General features: G+C 34.3%; 1 protein-coding gene across 2 annotated transcripts; it reads right to left on the reverse strand.

The window, feature by feature from the left end:
* Nucleotides 1-1,626: 1,626 nt before the first annotated feature.
* Nucleotides 1,627-16,350, reverse strand: LOC110724239 (probable protein phosphatase 2C 21). 2 transcript variants are annotated; one of them, XM_021903650.1, is made up of 11 exons: nucleotides 16,188-16,350; nucleotides 15,918-16,041; nucleotides 14,577-14,640; nucleotides 10,013-10,121; nucleotides 5,167-5,305; nucleotides 4,690-4,815; nucleotides 3,455-3,578; nucleotides 3,276-3,352; nucleotides 2,959-3,037; nucleotides 2,146-2,200; nucleotides 1,627-2,063 (listed from the first exon to the last, which is right to left on the reverse strand). In XM_021903650.1, exons 2-10 carry the CDS (start codon nucleotides 16,032-16,034, stop codon nucleotides 2,175-2,177), a joined length of 861 nt encoding a protein of 286 aa, XP_021759342.1. In that variant the 5' UTR covers nucleotides 16,035-16,041; nucleotides 16,188-16,350; the 3' UTR covers nucleotides 1,627-2,063; nucleotides 2,146-2,174. The 2 variants fall into 2 exon arrangements, with proteins under 2 accessions (XP_021759342.1, XP_021759341.1); XM_021903649.1 differs by having other exon boundaries at nucleotides 2,985-3,037; nucleotides 16,188-16,349.
* Between the last annotated feature and the right edge of the window lie 2,948 nt (nucleotides 16,351-19,298).

Raw genomic sequence — 19,298 nt, forward strand, 5'->3', positions numbered from 1 at the left:
GCTAAGCAGTGAACACATGCTATATCTTACTTTGTTCTCATTATTACAACAGAATATTCCTTTTGTAAATCTTGTGATTTAAAATAGGAGTATTTTATTTAAACCATTACTACTTTCTTCTTTCTGTCCAATTATTAGTAAGATTTAAGAATATGTAGCTCTATATAATTTATTTTTTTATATTTTTTTTTTTTTTTTGACAGGGTGAGTAGTTTATTAGCCCAGGCACAAATTTTTAGTGTTACAAGAATAAACTTCAATATGATGGAGTAAGGGATGTCAAATTAGGTAATAGGATGGAGTAAGGGTTGACCCACGACATGTCGATAGATTCGAGTAGGTCATGTTCAGGCTAAGGTTACCCAGCCTCGGTTCGAGATCCATTTATATTCGATTCGGATAAATTTGTATCGGGTTTAAAACAAGTTTGAACTGGATAATTTAAGGTTGGATAATTTTGGGTCGAATTGATTTTGGTTCGATTGAATTCGGTTCAATTGGAATAGGATAACATTGATTCCGTACGTATTTGGTCAATTCTAATTTAGATTATTTTTCATGTAGGCTAAATTTGGGTTGAACTAACCATATATTTTTTATATTCAAGAAATAGGGTCATTTCTAAACTAGAGTAATTATTGAGTTATTTACCTTATTATTGGGTCAATATTAAGTTATTGGTTCATGTGTCATTTTTCATATAATGTCATTAGCACTTACCGAATATTAGTTTTCTAATAAGACTAGTTCTTGTTTATTTTTAATCTTTAAGCCAAATAAATTTTGATTTATCAATGAGTTATCATACCTATAAAAGTGAGATGATAAGGAATGAACTAATGACATGTATTGATATATAATACTCCATAGTCATTAGTTCATTACTTATATGGATGAAAATCCGAATTTAAGCGGGTGATATATGGTTGAGCCAGGTAACGGAATGGGTCAGAGTTGGGTGATGAGACATCCAACCCATAACCTGACCCACCCACCCATTAAATTGATATATATATAAACATATCTTTTTAATAATGTAATGTCTACTTATAATGTTAGGAATTGATTATAAAAAAAAAAGTAAAAAAGGAAAAGGCATTAGAACAATGTATGGTTTTAATTAATTAATCACTTTTTTTTTGTCTAATCTTTATTTTATTTATGAAAGTGCAAAATTGTATTTTTATTTTTTTATTTCACCTGACTTATCATCCGATCCACTTGATTCATCCATGTACGATGGATGGATCGAATGTGGATGTAGGTAAATTAGGTGATGCATGGATTGAGTGACAGATGAATTGTTGGTGGATGGGGGTGGGTGAAGCATCATCCGACCCATCTCCGATCCATTACCATCCCTAAAGAGAATGCCTGATTTTCTCTATTGCATTTATTTTTCATTTCATACGCAATTTTGTCCTTTTTGTGTTTTGGTACTTTTGACTTTTGGTTTTTTTGAGATAGGAAAACATTAGCTATTTTTGAAACATTCCCTTATGTGTTTTTTATGAGACCATTAACAACTGTGTACATTTTTCTTCAAAAAATGTCAAAATAAAAATAGCTTTGAACAACAATGTCATAAAAGTGATAAAACACATCCCATTTCAAAAAGAACAAAAATAAATTGAACAAATACACGTAGTTGGAAGTACAGTGTGATAGTAACATTGTATGTAGTATAAACTATTTCAACTAAGTGAATTCACCTGAGATGTAAACGGTATTTCTGCTTACACTACATCTTCAATTAGCAACCCTTCCACAATTTGTTTGACATCAAAAACATGAACAAAAAAGCATACACTATACTTCTATGTACAGAGTACATAGTCAATGGAAAAGAAAATCTGGTGTATCATTTTATGAAAAGAAAATTTTCAACTTTTTACATGTAACTTATCAGAAAAAGGATGTTCAGTATCAACACCGGAACTGGAGGTTGCAGATTTCTTCAACTGAACCAAAATAATGGTCATATTATCACAACCTTCACCACCAACAGAAGGCGCCAAGCATTTGTCCAATAGCCGTTCACTTATGACAGAAAGTTTAGTTTGCTGCAGTGTTACAAGCACTTGCAGTTAAATACTAGGACAAGTCAGATAAGACATTATTGTAAGAGAGTAAATTAAGAGTTACCGATTTCAATTGTTGATGTACAAAGTCTACTACTTCTTGGCTTGACATGCAGTCCCTGAGCAATGAAATAAGACAATAAATCAACACACACACACAAAAAACAAAAAAAAAAGAGAGAGAGAGAGAGAAGCAGCAGCAAAACCATGAAATAATAAACTAGGTAAAATTAAAATAAAATTTATCTATGATATCATTCAAAGTCATCATAGCTGCTGTTTTAAAGAGAAATTTTGCTACAACCCAGTATATCCAGACATTTGACAAAACATACACCATTTGCATGTGCATCCAAGAAGATACAAATAAAGAAGATTGTAAGCTACCCTAATTGTTGGCTACTTTAGGTTAAAAAAACAAAAAATCTATTAACTGAGCACTAAACAGAAAGTCAAGTTTCAGAATTTCATTTGCATGGGTAATTTTTCAAAGTTATCAAAACGAGAATATATAAAGTTAAATCAACTAATAGAAGAGCCAATTATTTCAACTTTTGCAAAGAGTAATAGTTAAGGCCTGCAAGAAATCATGCACAAGGAATACCAAATTCCAACATGTGAGCAGTTGAGCACAATAACTCTGTAAGCTACTCACAATTGTTGGTTACTTTAGGATCAGAATTATTCAAAAAAAATAATCCTATCACCTGGGCACTGAACAGAATATCACATTTAAGAATTTCATGTGCATGGATAACTTTTCAAATTTATCAAAAAAAGAATATATCAAGTTCAATTAACTAGCCTTTCAAAAAAAAAAAAGTTCAATTAACTAACAGAACCAACAAAGCTAACTTCTGCAAAAAGTGATTGTTACCGCAATAGATCAAGCAAAAGGCATACCAAATTCCATCACATGCGATCACAATGAACTCTATATCTTCTGAAAGATCAACCTGAAGAGGGATAATAATGATTACATAAGTGGTAACAATTGATAAATTGTCATTTTACAGTAGGTGAAACATAACAGGTCACAAGAAGTGAGCCACAAACCCACAATTCGTTATTAAAAATTGTCCATGGCAACAGTTTTCTAGACAGAAGAACTCTAGATTCCTCTGCTGCAAAACTACATGCAATATTTATACTATATACAATCTAATAGATGTGTCCATGCAACATTGTACATACAGTGTTTACGTCAGGATTTGCAGTAACTATTTGCTCTTCAGCTGGCAATACATTGTTACGCTTGAATTCCATGTCTCCTGCACACAATAGGTTTTATTTTGAATGCCCCAAGAGGCGAGGAAAGCAATAAAAACACTGACAGCTTTCTAATGGACAAATAGCTCCAACAGGTATATCACCAATGGCTCTTGTCAAGTTTAAGGATCCATTTATCCGTCCACCATGGATAAAACCACCAGCTTTCAGGATCCTATCTTGCTCAGCCTCAAGTTCAGGTTTGTGATCCTTGGATAATTCATAAGCCTGTACAAAAAGATCAGCATCGTAGATGCAGAAAAAACTAGTTACTGGGATGATTATCTTACATCCTTAGCGGAGCATATAAGTAATGATGGACATTCCTATTATAAAAAAGGAACAACAAGACGTGCCATTCATCTCAAATATGCATGACATTTTATGCAATGAACCTAGTATACCTTGTCATTTCCCCAATCTTTTCCCTGGGAAAAAATTGCTTAGAAGAGGTTATATAGGACAGGGTTGTCAATAGAAAAAAAGGGTCGGGCGCAGGCAACATTAATGGTTTTCACCCTTCTACTCTTCATGAAACAGAGGCATAATAGGGTCATTATAGGGTTTTAGTGACCACCACATTATATTAAATATTGTCGCGGACATATCAACAAACTCAAATAGGGTCGAATGTTCTCTTTTCTTTTCTCTCTCTTTTGTGGTAGCATACATTTGTGCCTCTCTCTCTCTCTCTCTCCCCTCTGTGCTTAAAATTTTCCTTAGGTGATTTACTTAAGACAATTATAAGGCAATATTGGATTCCATCCACTTTGATTATTGGATAATATAAGTCTAAGCTCACCATAATTTGGAAGCAGCTCCTTAGTTGCCCTTTAGTTTCTCTCAGCCTCTTTAATAACCTTCCTTGAGAGTAACAACTGGGTTTAACCATCTTCTTTTTTATAAAATGAAACCTAAAGTAGTCACTCGAATTTACTAAATAATACTCAAATTCAGATTGCTCGTATTAATCATACTGTAAGTAAATTTAATTGATACTTCATATATTCTATACATACATAGATTTTTTAACCATTACTTCATTATAATTTTCTTATCAAAATAAACAATTCATCGTTTAACGTGACCCACTAATGACCTTTTACAACTGGAAAAAAACATTACACCCTGACCCTGACCTTGATCTTGACCTAATCTCGACCCACTAACAATTTTGAATGGTGATCTCTTGTTTTTTTTTTTTGGAAGGCATGCAAATATCACAAATACAGCATGTATGGCAAAGAAACATATCTACTCTTTTAATTGCTACACTGGGTGAGGGGTAAAGAGGGGAAGGGCATAGTAAGAGAAAGAGGAGGGGAAGAGAGAGGATTACTTGACCACACTTAGACATCACACAACGAGAGTCACCAGCATTAGCAACGACTAACTTGTCATCTTGGATTATTAAAGCACATGCCGTGCAACCAGATGTTGGTTCCTCCAAATCAGAATCAGACTCCTGGTCGTATATCAAAGAAAATGGGAGTCAAAGAACCAAAATCGTGTTCATAAAAATAAACAAATAGAAGAGGGGACATCAAATGATGGTTCTACATAAAGTAATAAGCATAAAAGATATAACTAATTAAAACAAATAATTGTTGATCATCACAGAAAAGCAAGCTTTACCTTTATAAGAAACATCGATGGCATTTAAGTTTTACTAGCCGCAGAAAAGAAGCTATCAATCCACCAATAAGCAACAGTTGACAAGCAAAAATACATGCCAACTCATAGCATCATATATTGGTCAAGTTGAATCTGATAGAAAAAAGGCCATGTTCTAGTTTGTCCAAAACAATGTACTTACCTCATTTGATACCGCATCAGTTTCAGCCTCATTTTCACCACTCATGAGAAACAATTCATCATCAATCCCATCATTTTTTTCTCTATCCTCCCAAATTAATTCTCTCCATTTTTTGTTTGTACGCATCATTTCATCCATTCTGCAAAGTGAGCAAAAAATGAGCCATATTTGTTCGTGTCTTAACACCCTCGGTTGTTCTTTAATGTTCTACACAATATGCAGTTTAAGGAAATATTGAACACGAGGGTGTGATCTACATGGAATAATCACTTTTGGTTCATGTAGCCGGCCCACTTATGGGATTAAGGCTTTCATTGATTGAACATGAAGGTGTGATAAAGTAGGGTAAAGGCAGAGAGAAGGTAAAAAAAAAAAAAGGGTTTGTGTAAGAAAATGGTGAATAAAGTAAGAGAGAGAATGAGGATGTATGCAACAATTATGGAATAAAAAATAACATACTAAAATGGAATGAACCGAACAAAAAAAAATGGAGAGAAATAAGCTTCCCAAAGCACAGTCTTAAACTCAATTATAATTATAAAATGTTGACATTGTGAAAGTATATATACAGATGAATCTACTCGACCCCACATACTCTTTCCTTACATTTCAATCACAATGTAAAATATTGCAAAATTTAAAGAACATAGAAAGTATACTACTCCCTCCGTGTTTTAATAAGTGTTACAGTTTGACTTTTTTTACTGATCCCCATAATGGGTTTGACTTGATTAATTTACCAATATATAAAAAAACAAATGTTATTGTATTATATATTATCAGATTCGTTATAATGTATATTTTCATATTATAAAATTTACTATGATTTTATTTACATATAATTAGATCAATTGATGGTCAAAGTAGTATCTCGGCATGCGTGTTTGGTCAAACTGTAAGACTTATTAAAGCACGGAGGGAATATATTATATAAAATAGTCTTTCAAAGTACAGAGTAAAAGAGCTAATATACAGTCCTAAATACACATATGATGGGAATAATCATCAAAGAGAAAACAAGGTGCTTCACTTGTTAAGATCAACATCATTGAATGTCGTGAAAGATGACCATGGACACTATCTGTCAGACCTATCTCTGGTAAGCTTGCACCTAATAACAAATAGCAATTAATGTTGCCTAATCAACAAAATTTGAGAGGGGAATTTAATTAATCATAAAATATATGGGTTCAATTCATACAATAGAAATGTTTTAGAAGCACATCTTTTCAAACGAATCACTAATCCATTAAATCTTCAAATCCAAAGTAGAAGTGACTACATCAAATATGTCCTTTGTAACAATGTAATGAAAATAAGAGCCTAAAATTTCTGTATGTCCAATTGTCCATTGGATCAATCTTGACTTACCAATTAGGTAGCACAAAGCAAAGACGGAAATGGAAAAAGGCAATTCTAGAAACTATGAATCAGGTTGGCATTGATATAAACCAGCTTTTAGAGTTGGCAAAGAATTTCAGACATTATCACAAGTCCAAAATCAATATAAAGACAGATAGAAAGGCAATTATAAGGAAAATGCCTATTGGAAAAAAAAAAAAAAAAAAACACAAAAAAAAAAAAAAAAAAACACAAAAAAACTAGAACGGATAAGTACTTTAGCACAACCCACAAGTGAAACTCGTAAACTAGCTCAACAATTCCATCGAGGGTATGGGGTTGAAATTAGGAACGAAATCAAGATGATATGGGTTTGGTACTGGTATTTGATTCTTAATAGCATATGTTTGGTATTGGAATGAAGTTTTTTATACAGAAAGTATTGATATGAACCAACCTTACCTCTGCCCTAGGTTTCTCAATCCCATATCTTAGGGGTCGTTTGGTTCAATAAATTGGAATGAAATGGATTGGGAACCCATACCATGGTGATATGGATTAAGAACCCCATTACCTTGCTATACTTGTTTGGTATGAAATTGAAATGGATTAGTAACTAGTTAGAGTTGGTATTTAGAATGCAATACCTTTAGAGTCTTTGGGGTGGAGATGGGTATGAGATTGTAGGGTTTTAAAATAGAGTCAGATACCGTTAGTATGAGACTCTATGGCAAAAAATGCACAAACAAACATTGGAATGGATTCTATTTCATTCCATTCAATTCCAAAAGGAGGTAAAGGTTTAAAAATTCTCAAAATTATCAACTAAACACACGGTGTAGGGTTTGAGGTATAGTTTAAAATTCTTAAATTTATCAACCAAACACGGTATGGATTTAGACTGCCTAAACTCATACCTCATTCCTAAAATTTGTGAACCAAACACTCCACCTAAAAGGAAGAGAGTATTGATGAGGACCTGGAGTCACTTGACAACCATGAGAAACAGAGAGAATGAATATGAGAAGGTTGGCCCACTTCAACACCTTTTCGGGCAAGAGGAAGCAAACGATATTTAGTGATTTGATGAGTGTAGACACCCATTTGTGTCTCCCCAAAACCAAACCCAGTGATGAATACCTTTCACGTCAAACCATAATCGAATGAGGTGAAAGTGTGAAAAGTCTAGTGTTGCGGTTAGTTTTTGTTAAAATTCTTTCTTTCTGTTTTCGAAAACCCACTCTATTTTATGAAAACGTCCATTCCAGTTTAGTTTGGTCCATGATAAGGGTCCAATAATGGTGTAGTTGGATGGGGCTTGAAAAGACCTTTCCAACGATATATTATAAGCCCAATTCCGATGAATATTGAGGAAGTTATGGCCAAAATACTAAACTGGGCCCAAACCGGATTTTACCTACGACCCAATGATCATGAGGAGGGTCCAAAGGTTTAATCCTAATCCTAAACTAATTAGGATTGATTAAAATCTTCTATAAGTTTCTAAAGTATCTTAATTATCCTTTTTTGAAAAGATAAGATTAAGGAATTTGATTTAAATATAAACTTTCTTTTTTTTTATAAAACTTTCCTTTTTTAAAGTCCTAATTCTATTCGGATTTAAACATGGTCAAAGACAGTCAGATATTATTTTTGTGCCTCATATTATTTATCCAAATTTTATATGGTTGGATAGATCTTGAAATTATCTTTCCAATGATATATTATAATAATAATTCCGAGCTATAACGGAAAAGATATGAATAAGATATCAAACTCTATCCAAAACTGACACCGTCTCACTACTTCATTCATATATTTTATTCTACAACATATTTTAATTTGATTCCAATTGGGTTAGAAAGTAGACTTCAAGATCTTTCCAATGACATCTTATTCATCTTATTCCGATTCCTGGATCAAAAGATATAATAAAAACAAATCCCGCAAAAACTGCTGTCTACGAGTTTTATTTCGATTCAAATTTGGATTCTTTTCTTAATTCTTCGACTCTCTTTTTTTCCTATAAATAGAGGTCATATCTCCCCTTTTTCAATCACCAACACTCATCAAGATTTTCTTGATTATTCTCTTTCTCTCTCTCTTTTCTAAACTTTGGTTTTCATACAAAATTCCGCATTCACAAGATCTAGAAACACCTAGCCATATTCGAAGTTGCCTTCGCCCTAGACGTGAAAGGTTTTAATTTCTAAGGGTTTGGTCCCAAATCTCTATTTAAATTATTTAATTTAATTGTTTTGATTATTATTTTCCTTGAAGTTACTAACGTGTGTATTTTGTTATTAGAAAGGGGTACGAGGCATCCAAGTAAGTACTTTAATTGATTTTATTGATATTATGATGTAGAAATCATGTTTACATTGTTATTATGATATTCCTAGTATCATGTCTAGGGTAATTTTTAATATCAAGTATGATTTCTACGATGCTTCCTATATTCTCCCTAATATTTAGATTGTTAATATCATGTTAGGGCTAAAGATTTGATTTTTATTGCTTAGTGACATGCTAGGGTTTGTTATTAATCTTGTTAGTATCATGCCTAGGATCTTGCTATGCTTTAACATGATTATGATTATCATTGATTATGATTGATATTATTCTCATTAATGATGTTGATTATTTATTATGTTGCTTGATATTTATTTTATTGCTTGATCACCTTTTTATGCATGTTTAAAGGGAATTTTGTATTTGCAATCACGCTTAATAAGATATTTAATATTCTTGTTTAGGGTTAACTTTGATTATAATTCAAGTGATCGCCAATAATAGTTTCTTTGTGCATTATATTCAACCAACATAGATTAAACAGGTTTAGGGTTAATCCTATTGATTGTATGTTAGTCAGAAAACGCACATGAATACAAGCAGAATAAAGTAGAGGCCTATTATTAGGGCAGGTTCAATCTTTTTTAGGTTGGATTTGTACCATCATCCCCGAACCCTTATTTGGTTCATGACCTTATGGAGTTGACGATCTCTTGGATCGTTAAGGGGTGTAACCTTCACCTCGTGAACGGTTTACAAGTTCCTTAAAAACTTGTTGGCGACTCTTTTGCTCTATCTTCTTCCCTTTTGGACGCCACCGTACTTTAGTGTATGATCACAGTGGGGTTCAAGTTAGTGGGATTTTAAAGGCTTGAAACTATTCCCTACAATGAGTGACTGAGCAGATTCAATAAAACCAAACATTAATCAGGTTTGTCAACTTTAACATAATATAGGATAGGTGGTTTCACTACCAAGATAAAATATTCCTTTGAGATAATTTCGACACAGATTACTCTAGATGTAATAGACACAGTTTTCAAGTAAGAGGCCTTATCTACAACGGTACAACCATGGTATGTTCTAGTCAACTTTCAAGTTCCAAATTGACACATAAAAATCTAAAACCATCTTTATAGTACATGAACCTTCTAATGAGTTGAATAAAATGCAGATCGAATACAATGCAGACCTGTTTGAAAAAGAAAATAACCTGAGAAAAGCTCTACGGAGTGCTATTTCCAAATCACCTTCCATGTACGCTTCATCATTAAGTAACTCCTTGTGAAGAAGCTTTGCACAAAACTTAGCAACTGCTTTCCCTGTCAAATGAGAAACCCAGACTTTAGAATTAAATTGCAACGCATTGTGAAAAAGTTATCTATCAGTACTTGACAGTGGTTCAAGCACAAGCTGAAAGAATACAAGTAAAGCAAAAGATTTAAAATAAAAACAAATGGGAAAAAAAAAAAAAAGAGAAAGCATAGGAAAATGCGTTGATTGTCATTGGCATTTTCAATAGATTGGAAAATCAGGGAATAAAATGAAGAAATTGAGTAGATGAGAAATTGAGAATTTAGGAAATTATTGATATATGGTTGTTTAAGCAGCAATTAAATTATCACCAAGGAGAACCAGAACCCCAGAGCTTCGAGTTGCTAAACAGTGGACATTACCATAAGCAAACTCTAAAATAAAATCATTTTTTTGAAGTAAAGCAGTTCCCTACTGTCCCTCTAATTTACTCACTTGCCTTCTTTTCAAGCTAATCCTAACAAAAAACTTATTATGCACCTACCAATAATACCGATTTCCCTAAACCCAATGCATTGCAGCATCTAAGTCTTTCACTTGTCATATTCTTGTATGTCTTGGGCAACTTTAATGTTGATTTTCACTGTTATCATCCTATCTATAAATTTCATCCATCCTCAGCAAAGGCTGTCCTTTTTTCTAGGGAGAAATGAGGTGAGAAGAAAAAAATTCATAGAAACAAATTCCAGATGCCTTAAAAAAATTTCTCCACCCCATCACACCCCCCCCCCCTTTCCTTTCTCACGCTCTCACACTTTGCACTCTTTGCAACAAACACCTACGGGAAAGCAGAACCTCCATGAATTATTTAGAAGTATTGTTTATCTAGTTCCCCTAGTTCCTACAGAGTGGTTACTGTACTATGAGAATACAGAAACACTAACAAATCTTTAAATTAACAGCTGAACCAGCAAGTCACTTGTAAAGAATCAGAGCAAGCCACATGTGGGTTATACAAACAACAGCCAGCAGAGAAAAGGACAGGGTCTGAGACCTCTGAGCACTATCTCAATCAAGGTGGTGAGGCACAACCACACCTAGAAACAGCAACTTAAGGCTGCAGTTACTAGTTGGCATATTAGGATAGTGACAAAGGGGTGGTGAAGTTAGTAATTAAAGCTGTACAATTTAGCTAAGTAGTATAAATAAATAGAGACTGGTAGAACGAAGATAGGCAGAAATTTGGTGTGAACCCTCGAGAGAGTTATGGCCTAAAGCCATTGTTGGAGAGTTGTGAGCTAAACTCAGTGTTGGAGATTAATAGCCTCAAGCTATTAAACCTATCTTTTGTAATCCTTGCCATTTTCAATCAATATCCAAGCTTTAATCCTTATTTGTTGCATGATTAAATCAGAAATATAAACTCAGAAAATCAGTTCATTACATCACTCTTCCAAATTGAAGTTCCATTTATAAGATAAACTTCAAAAGCTTTCAACCAATAAAAAAGGAGAGAAAGAGAGAGAGAGAGAGACAGAGAGAGAGAGAGAAAGAGAGAGAGAACAAAAGTGAAGAAAGTAAAACTCTGTCATGCATAATGAGTTGTCACAGCATATATGAGGAGAAAGCAGGCCTACAAGCTCCTCAGTATATGAAGCAGACCATATCACTTATGAAAGAAGAAAGATAGGGAAGCAAAGAAGAAGTATAGCACCACAATTTACTATGGAAGGAATAACATCAGCCATATTTTCCTTCAGGTTTTAGAGAGGAATTTTTTTCTTGAAGATAAAAGATAAGTAAAGTTAGAGGACAAGACATCCTCACAATTCATAACAGCAATAAAAAACAAACTCAAACTGAGAAAACCTTCTTTAGACCACCTCCATCATAATTATTAGTCAGCTTCAAACTTTCTAATCTCTACTCTAATTTCTTACCCAGAATATACATGTGACAAAGGTTTGACTTATTCCTCATCACAAACCAAAGTTCACAATCATCTTCTAAAGAATGGCCAGCTCATGGTCATCAACCTATTTTACAAAAAGTCACACCACCCACCCTATCCATTGGAGGAACTAAGATGTTATGCTGTGCAAGTATGGGTAGGAACAGAATTTTCCAATCCATTACTCTAGCTCATATTTGATACATGAACAGAGGTACTAACCAATTCAGTATTGTGCAAGACCAGTGACTGTCTAGATACTCTGGAACATAGGACATACAAATATTACAAAGTTTCTCCTTAAGCTGGACATCAAAAAAAAAAAAAAAAAAAAAAAAAAAAAAAAAAAAAACTCATGACTTATGGAAAGAGTAGTCATGTATCTCTCAACTAGTATCTGACCCTTGAACCTCCACCCACACACAAGGTGGGGCCTTCTTCACTAAACACGTTTTTCCAATTTCCCATACACTCCTCAAGTTCACAGTAGACAGAACAGAACAAGCTCATAGGTAGGGATTTTCTCACAAAATCAAATACAAATTCTAGCACTTCAATAGACAGAAAATATGATTTTGTTGACCATCAAAAAGATATTCTCACTTCCCAGTCCACGTATTTCCTCCAATCCTGAGCTGTCGCTGTCTCTTAAGACTTAACAACTTAATTAGTTCACATTCTCAAGCATAAACATCGACTGCTAACTTGTGAAGTGGAATCAGAATAATCAAATAAATTAGTAAAATTGTCAGCACCTCAGTTCCAAAATCCTTAGGAAGCAACAATAACTAGCCTAAATTAATATTCCTTTTTCCAATATAAATGATCATAAAAAATCTAGAATATAGAGTATATTAAAAATAAAAAAAAATAAAAAAAACACTTTAAAAAGGGAAAAAAAAATATATTGACCCATATTTAAGGCATACACAATATGCATAAATCACTATGAAGCACAGAAACTTTCTCCTTTCAAATATCCCTGCTCTCAGAAACGCAAGAAACATTACGTAGCATCAGGAAACAGATAGGAAACACCCCAAGAAGATTAAGCTGGCAATCAAATGTCTCAGACTGTCAGAATATCTAAGCATGCCATAGTCGAAACTATGTAAAACTTAAGTATGTTTTGCAAGCCCATAAAGCATAAAATAAAGATTCAATCACCTGCCATAAAATAGCTGGTAAATGCGTCATAATCAACTCAGTTATATACCAGTTAAACTAGTTTTCTTATTTCATTTACTCTTACTTGTGTGTGAAAAACTGATAAGCAGAACAGTGCTTTTGCCATAATTTGTAGTCTCCAGCAAAGCACTTTGTAAATTCCAAGATCAAAATGAAAGAGCCTGAACTTTAGTACACATTTTCATTAAAACAATATGTAGAAGGTGAAGATAAGAGGAGATGGAGGGTTGAACATACTGAATTATGGCAAAAGCACTGTTCTGCTTATCTTTTCAGAGGTGCAACTGTTCATAAACACGTAGAGAGAGAGAGAGAGAGAGAGAGCATAGAGTAAATGGAATATCAACCAGTCAAACGAAGAACGTATGGTATACCCTCCCCATTTCTTCAAGACTCATCACACAAGGAGACACCCCATAAACCCTTCTATTAGTCAAACAGAAAGAAATTTGTTCATCAATGCTATGACATAGAATGGAAAAACAAAGAAGAGCATTCATGGGAGATTAAAAATCATGACGAAAGAATTTTATAATACCAAAATACTCTACTCCTTACATCTCTGTTTCAGCGTACATGAAAACTTCGAAAGAATCCCAGAAACAGCAACTCATAAATGTGAAGAAAGGTGTGAAATGCTTGAAGCAGAAAATTGGTTGAAAATTTTCAGAAATTTGTGTATCTAAAAACAATTCATGCCTTTCAATAATCATCCAAGTCAGTTTAGGCGTTTAATGTGTCATACAGCTAATATGAACCACCATCACCCTACGAACAAGTATGACTATCAATGCAAAGTAACTATTTTCTACAGCCTGATTAAACCAAGATCATTATCAAACCAGATCTTTTCAGCCATCTTGTCCACAACATTCCAGGCCCCCATTTTGTAGAAATCCAATAATTTACTTTCCCACAACAAAGAGTGATTAAAATAGAAATTAGCAACTAAATACTAATTAAAAGGCAAGATATATGTGAAGGCTGAGCTGTAATGCCAGGTATTTTGTCATCAGATCAGTAGAATTGAGAAAGAAGAAGAGAGCTTAGAAGGAAAATGAAAGCACATTGCTATCTGATGTGATTATATAATCAAGTGGGTTTATAATCACAGAGCTTCAAGTGGTTGGACACTCCAACTACAGAATAACATAAAGTAAAATAAACCCAACCAGTTATCAGCTTATTCTCTCTCCTAGTCCTAGACTGAGCACCTTGGTATACATCGGTCATCACTTCCTTTCCCTCTCTCACCTCTAGAAACTCACTCACGGCCTTCCTCTCCAAGCTAATTTACATGACCAAAAGTGCCCTTCCCCAAGTCCGGTCTACTACATTATTCACTGATGTGTGTATGTAATGGGAAAAACACATAAATATTTACCTCCATGGCCATCATATACAGCAAAGAAAGATGTAGAACTGTCCAAATCTGGAAGAGCTGCATGCTGTAGACAAGTAAAACATATTACTCATACACTGGATTTTAAATAAAATAAAATATAAAGTAAAATAAAAAAAAAATAAAAAAAAAGAAGAAGAAGAAGAAGAAGAAGAAGAAGAAGAAGAATAGGTAGTAGCGGTAATTCTTCAGAGCAATTTTTTCATTTTTTGAGTTGATGGTGAGAAGTTAACTACATAACTTTCTCAGAACTTTAAAAAATTTAGAGACAGCAAGTTCTTAAATATCTTGCAGAATGAACAATGCCATTTACAGTTCCAACTCTCCCAGCCATATATACTCGATCCAGGGTGCACCAATTTAGAATTAGACCAAAGGTGATACATGCCAAAGTAAAGTTTAGCAAGGATTAGCACAAACCAACTCAATAAGTCATTAGCCTCCTTTAACCTTTACAAGCTCACAGACTTTGTCCTTGGTAAACCAATCATTGGATAGTAGAAAGAGAGTGAAAGATAAACAACACCCACCAACATCTACATGCGCCTATGCGCCTGCTAGATGATTTCAATACACATTTCAGATATCACCCGCCCTTAATAATATGAAATAAATTTTCAAGCTAATTGCTGCGAAATTGAGCTTCTTTCATTAAACAGTTATATATTTAGTCAAATTGGAGCCTTTCTCAGAAAGGATCGTCATCTTCAGCAGCATCCATTTGGAATCCTACCAGCTATTCTCAACAAATATCTCTTCTTAATGCAACTTAGCCCGATTTTTAGAGCTATACTTTTATTGTGGACAAATGAAATAGAACAAAGTGCATTCCGGTCCTGAAGAGAAGATCCAAGTCGGTATTAAACCTAGCTTTTTGATGAAAGCAGATAATACAGCCAGCATTCAACTTGTTCCTTAATGCTCTCCACCCCTACTACAGGCATCCATAAACTTGCTCGGCGAAAAAATTCTACTCAATTGTTTTTTTTCCTAATCAAATTACGGTAAAAGGTTTCACTTTCATGTTCACTTTCTCATTCTAGTTCATATACCAAAAATATGTATTATCCCTACACCAAACCATGATAAAAAAAAAATAAACAAAAGAACAAATGTTCTCATATAAATATACAATCCATAAAAAAAATTCTCCTTCATATAAATATACAGTCCATAAAAGACAGCCTCCATTTCAAATTATATGCAACGATTAAAAATTTTCTACTCATACTTTACGCCAAATAAAATCGTCGCAAATAATTTGAAACGGAAACGGAGGTAATAGGTGATTTTGATAGTTTAAAGGCCATAATTTGAACTTACCGCATCTTCCATAGATGAACGCCACCCTTGCATGGATGACAACCCATATTTGACTCTATGATTTTCACCATCTTCAGACACCTTCTCAGTTTTAGGTTTACTAAGATATGTTCCCATTGTCAAGCTGCAAAAATCAAGAAGTAATTTTAGTTGAATAATCCAACTTTGAACCCTAACAATTGAATTGATTAAATAGACTATACTAACAATTGAATTGATATTAATAAATTAGATTTTCAAACTGATAATCGATGATTAAAAGAAACTTACTTCAGAAGCTGCTTCGATAATGGAGATAAAACTCAGTAACCGCCAGTAGAGGAATTGTAGTTTACTTCAATGGAGGTGAGAGAGAAGTGCAGCTTTAAAAGTTAATTTTTCAAAGCACTAAGTAAGAAGATATACGGAGTAATTGATAACATTAAGGAAAATTAATGACACGATTATTTTAAAACCAGGGGCGTTTTAAATCAAAAATAACCATCAGATCTAAATAATATCAACAATTAATACTCCCTCCGTCTTAAAGTTTGATCGGCATATAGCTTTTAGGTAAATAAAATAAGAGATAAGTGGGATATTTGGAGTATTAAAAAATTGTAAAATGAAAATAGTAGGGTTAATATTTTATTGAAAAGTAATGAATGTGAGAGGAAAGATATAATAAAAGTAGTGGGTTTGAGTGGGACCATGAGAGGAGAGAACTATAATATTTTAATGTAGATTTTTGCCAAAAAAAAAAGTGTAATACTTAAAAAAATACGGCCGAAAATGAAAAGTGTAACACTTAAAAAAAACACGGAGGGAGTATTCAGTTTCATTTAAATTTTGACGTTTTGTTAAGTTTTACTTTAAATTTTCATAGGGCAAACACTTTAGCTTATCATCTCTAAGGCGATGTTTAAGGATTTTCGTGTCATTTTATTGGAGGATTTGCATGAAATAGCAACATCAAGGAGGGTGCCAATTTTTAAGTTGGGCTTGCCCTAGTCAATCAGCCTGATTGACAAATTTAGTGTTTTTCTTGCCTTTTTATAATAATAATGAAAAAAAAACAAAAATGTTTCTGTCTGTATCCGATAGCCCGAGAACCCGAACCTGAGATCCTGATACTCCTATCAGCAAGCTGAGAACCTACACGATGAACAGAAGTTAGCTAACCCCAGGGTGATCCGGGGATAACCACTCCGATGACAAAGTTAGAATGTGTTTAAGAGAAGGTAAGTAAGAGAGAGAAAGTAGAGAGAGATAGAGGGAGAAAGTAATTAATGCTTACCATTAATGAAGTTTAACCTACTATTTATTATGAACAACAAGACAGGTTGCTACAAAGCATGCAAAGCCTTTTTCGCCAAGTGTCACACCATTGTTGCCACGTGTCGAATACCGACAGGCCGATATGTCTACCTTGTGGAACATATTGGCCTATTTACCAGCTGAACTAGACTAAGGTCCATATTATGAAAGATGTCAGCTCGTTTCACATATCTTCCCATACATCTAGCCCCCCAAGTGAGGACGTTCGTTCATTAGGCGACGTTCTCACTTTTAGGATTTTATATTATGATATGTTCAAGCTTCCATTTCTTGCACTTTGTCGAGCACTTTATAGAGATTATGTACTGCAATATCTGGGATGTTATCTTAAAAATTTTAATTGACTATTTTATTATGATTTTCTGGTATGTATATGGTGAACATTTTATGTATAGAAAGTGTAAAGGAGCGGAAAAAACTCCGTTTTCCCCCCCAAGTGACCTTGTATGCTTACAACAGACAAGGTCTACTTTAATAAAAATTGGGAGCGGAAAAAACTCAGTTTTCCCCCCAAGTGACCTTGTATGCTTACAGCAGACAAGGTCTACTTTAATAAAAATTGGGAGCGGAAAAAACTCCGTTTTCCCCCCCAAGTGACCTTGTATGCTTACAGCAGACAAGGTCTACTTTAATAAAAATTGGGAGCGGAAAGAACTTCGTTTTCCCCCCCAAGTGACCTTGTATGCTTACAGCAGACAAGGTCTACTTTAATAAAAATTGGGAGCGGAAAAAACTCCGTTTTCCCCCCAAGTGACCTTGTATGCTTACAGCAGACAAGGTCTACTTTAATAAAAATTGGGAGCGGAAAAAACTCCGTTTTCCCCCAAGTGACCTTGTTTTCCCCCCCAAGTGACCTTGTATGCTTACAGCAGACAAGGTCTACTTTAATAAAAATTGGGAGCGGAAAAAACTCCGTTTTCCCCCCCAAGTGACCTTGTATGCTTACAGCAGACAAGGTCTACTTTAATAAAAATTGGGAGCAAAAAAAACTCCGTTTTCCCCTCCAAGTGACCTTGTATGCGTACAGCAGACAAGGTCTTGCCGATAATGTGTATTCCAAAAAAAATTTGGGGAGAGACTTTTTATGCTGATTGCTGACAGGACCAACTTTATAGAATATTGTCGGAATCTATTAAGTGGAAGTTGAGGGGTTATATTTTATAGGGCGGGAAAAATGGGAAGTCTGAGACACATGTTGTTTATCCCGCCGTTGCTTTTTGAACTGCTACTTTCATCTCGCCCGTTGAATCTCTGAACCGTCTTTCACTTCAACAGTTTCTTCAACTTCCTCTTTTTGAATCGAAAATTTTTTTATCTTCAGTTTCACCTTTTCTTCTCCTCCAATATTCTCATTAAGCGATTATCCTTCAGTCTTTTTCAGTCGTTTGTTAACGAATTTTCAGTGCCTTTTAGTATTTTTCTTCTTTGTGCTAGTAATACAGAACATCCTTTTCGTCGTTTATCGCTTTTTGTCTCTCCCGCATTCACTATTCATCAAAGGTATTCTCAAACTATAATTTTAATTTTGCATGTTATTTTTGTTTGCTCGATTTTTGGGTTATTATTAATCTTAGGTTATACAAAATGTCTGAAAATATCAAAGAGGAAGATTTGCCTAACCTTAGCACTGCTAGGCGTCGTTTAATTAGACAGTCTTTAGGCAAAGAAGTCGGTAGGGATCAGGGTAATTCATCATCTTTATCCGACAACATTGACTACCCCTTTGAACCCCTAACCTCTAAGGAGCAAAGGCGTGCTTACATTCGTCATAAGGTTATTGCCTTTCGCGGACAATACATGAACCCAAGCAACCCTAATATCCCTGCCGATACTGAAATTCTCGACGTTGAGCCTGTTAGTGTTCGTTATCATTTACACAGCTTTGCTGAGGAACAACATTTTGATCAGTACGACTCTAACGTTGGCAATATAGGTATAAGCACTATGCCGAGAGTAAAGTGTACCAATTACCAGCCTGATGTTGTTGCCGCTGAGGAGGCTGAATCCAGTAGAAAACCCGGTCAGACTCAGGTTGTGAGCTCTTCTGAATCGGGCGATAAGGAA

The sequence above is a fragment of the Chenopodium quinoa genome, unplaced genomic scaffold (assembly GCF_001683475.1).
Source record: "Chenopodium quinoa cultivar QQ74 unplaced genomic scaffold, ASM168347v1, whole genome shotgun sequence".
NCBI classification, from domain to species: domain Eukaryota; kingdom Viridiplantae; phylum Streptophyta; class Magnoliopsida; order Caryophyllales; family Amaranthaceae; genus Chenopodium; species Chenopodium quinoa.

What these genes read in the sequence shown, in the direction of transcription:
- LOC110724239 (XM_021903649.1), bottom strand. Translation starts at nt 16,034, where the DNA reads ATGGGAACATATCTTAGTAAACCTAAAACTGAGAAGGTGTCTGAAGAT. An exon ending in TGTATATGATGGCCATGGAG is followed by an intron (nt 10,122 to 14,576) that starts GTAAATATTTAT and finishes CTCATTTGACAG; the next exon opens with GGAAAGCAGTTGCTAAGTTT. An exon ending in TGATGTCTAAGTGTGGTCAA is followed by an intron (nt 3,579 to 4,689) that starts GTAATCCTCTCT and finishes CTTTTTGTACAG; the next exon opens with GCTTATGAATTATCCAAGGA.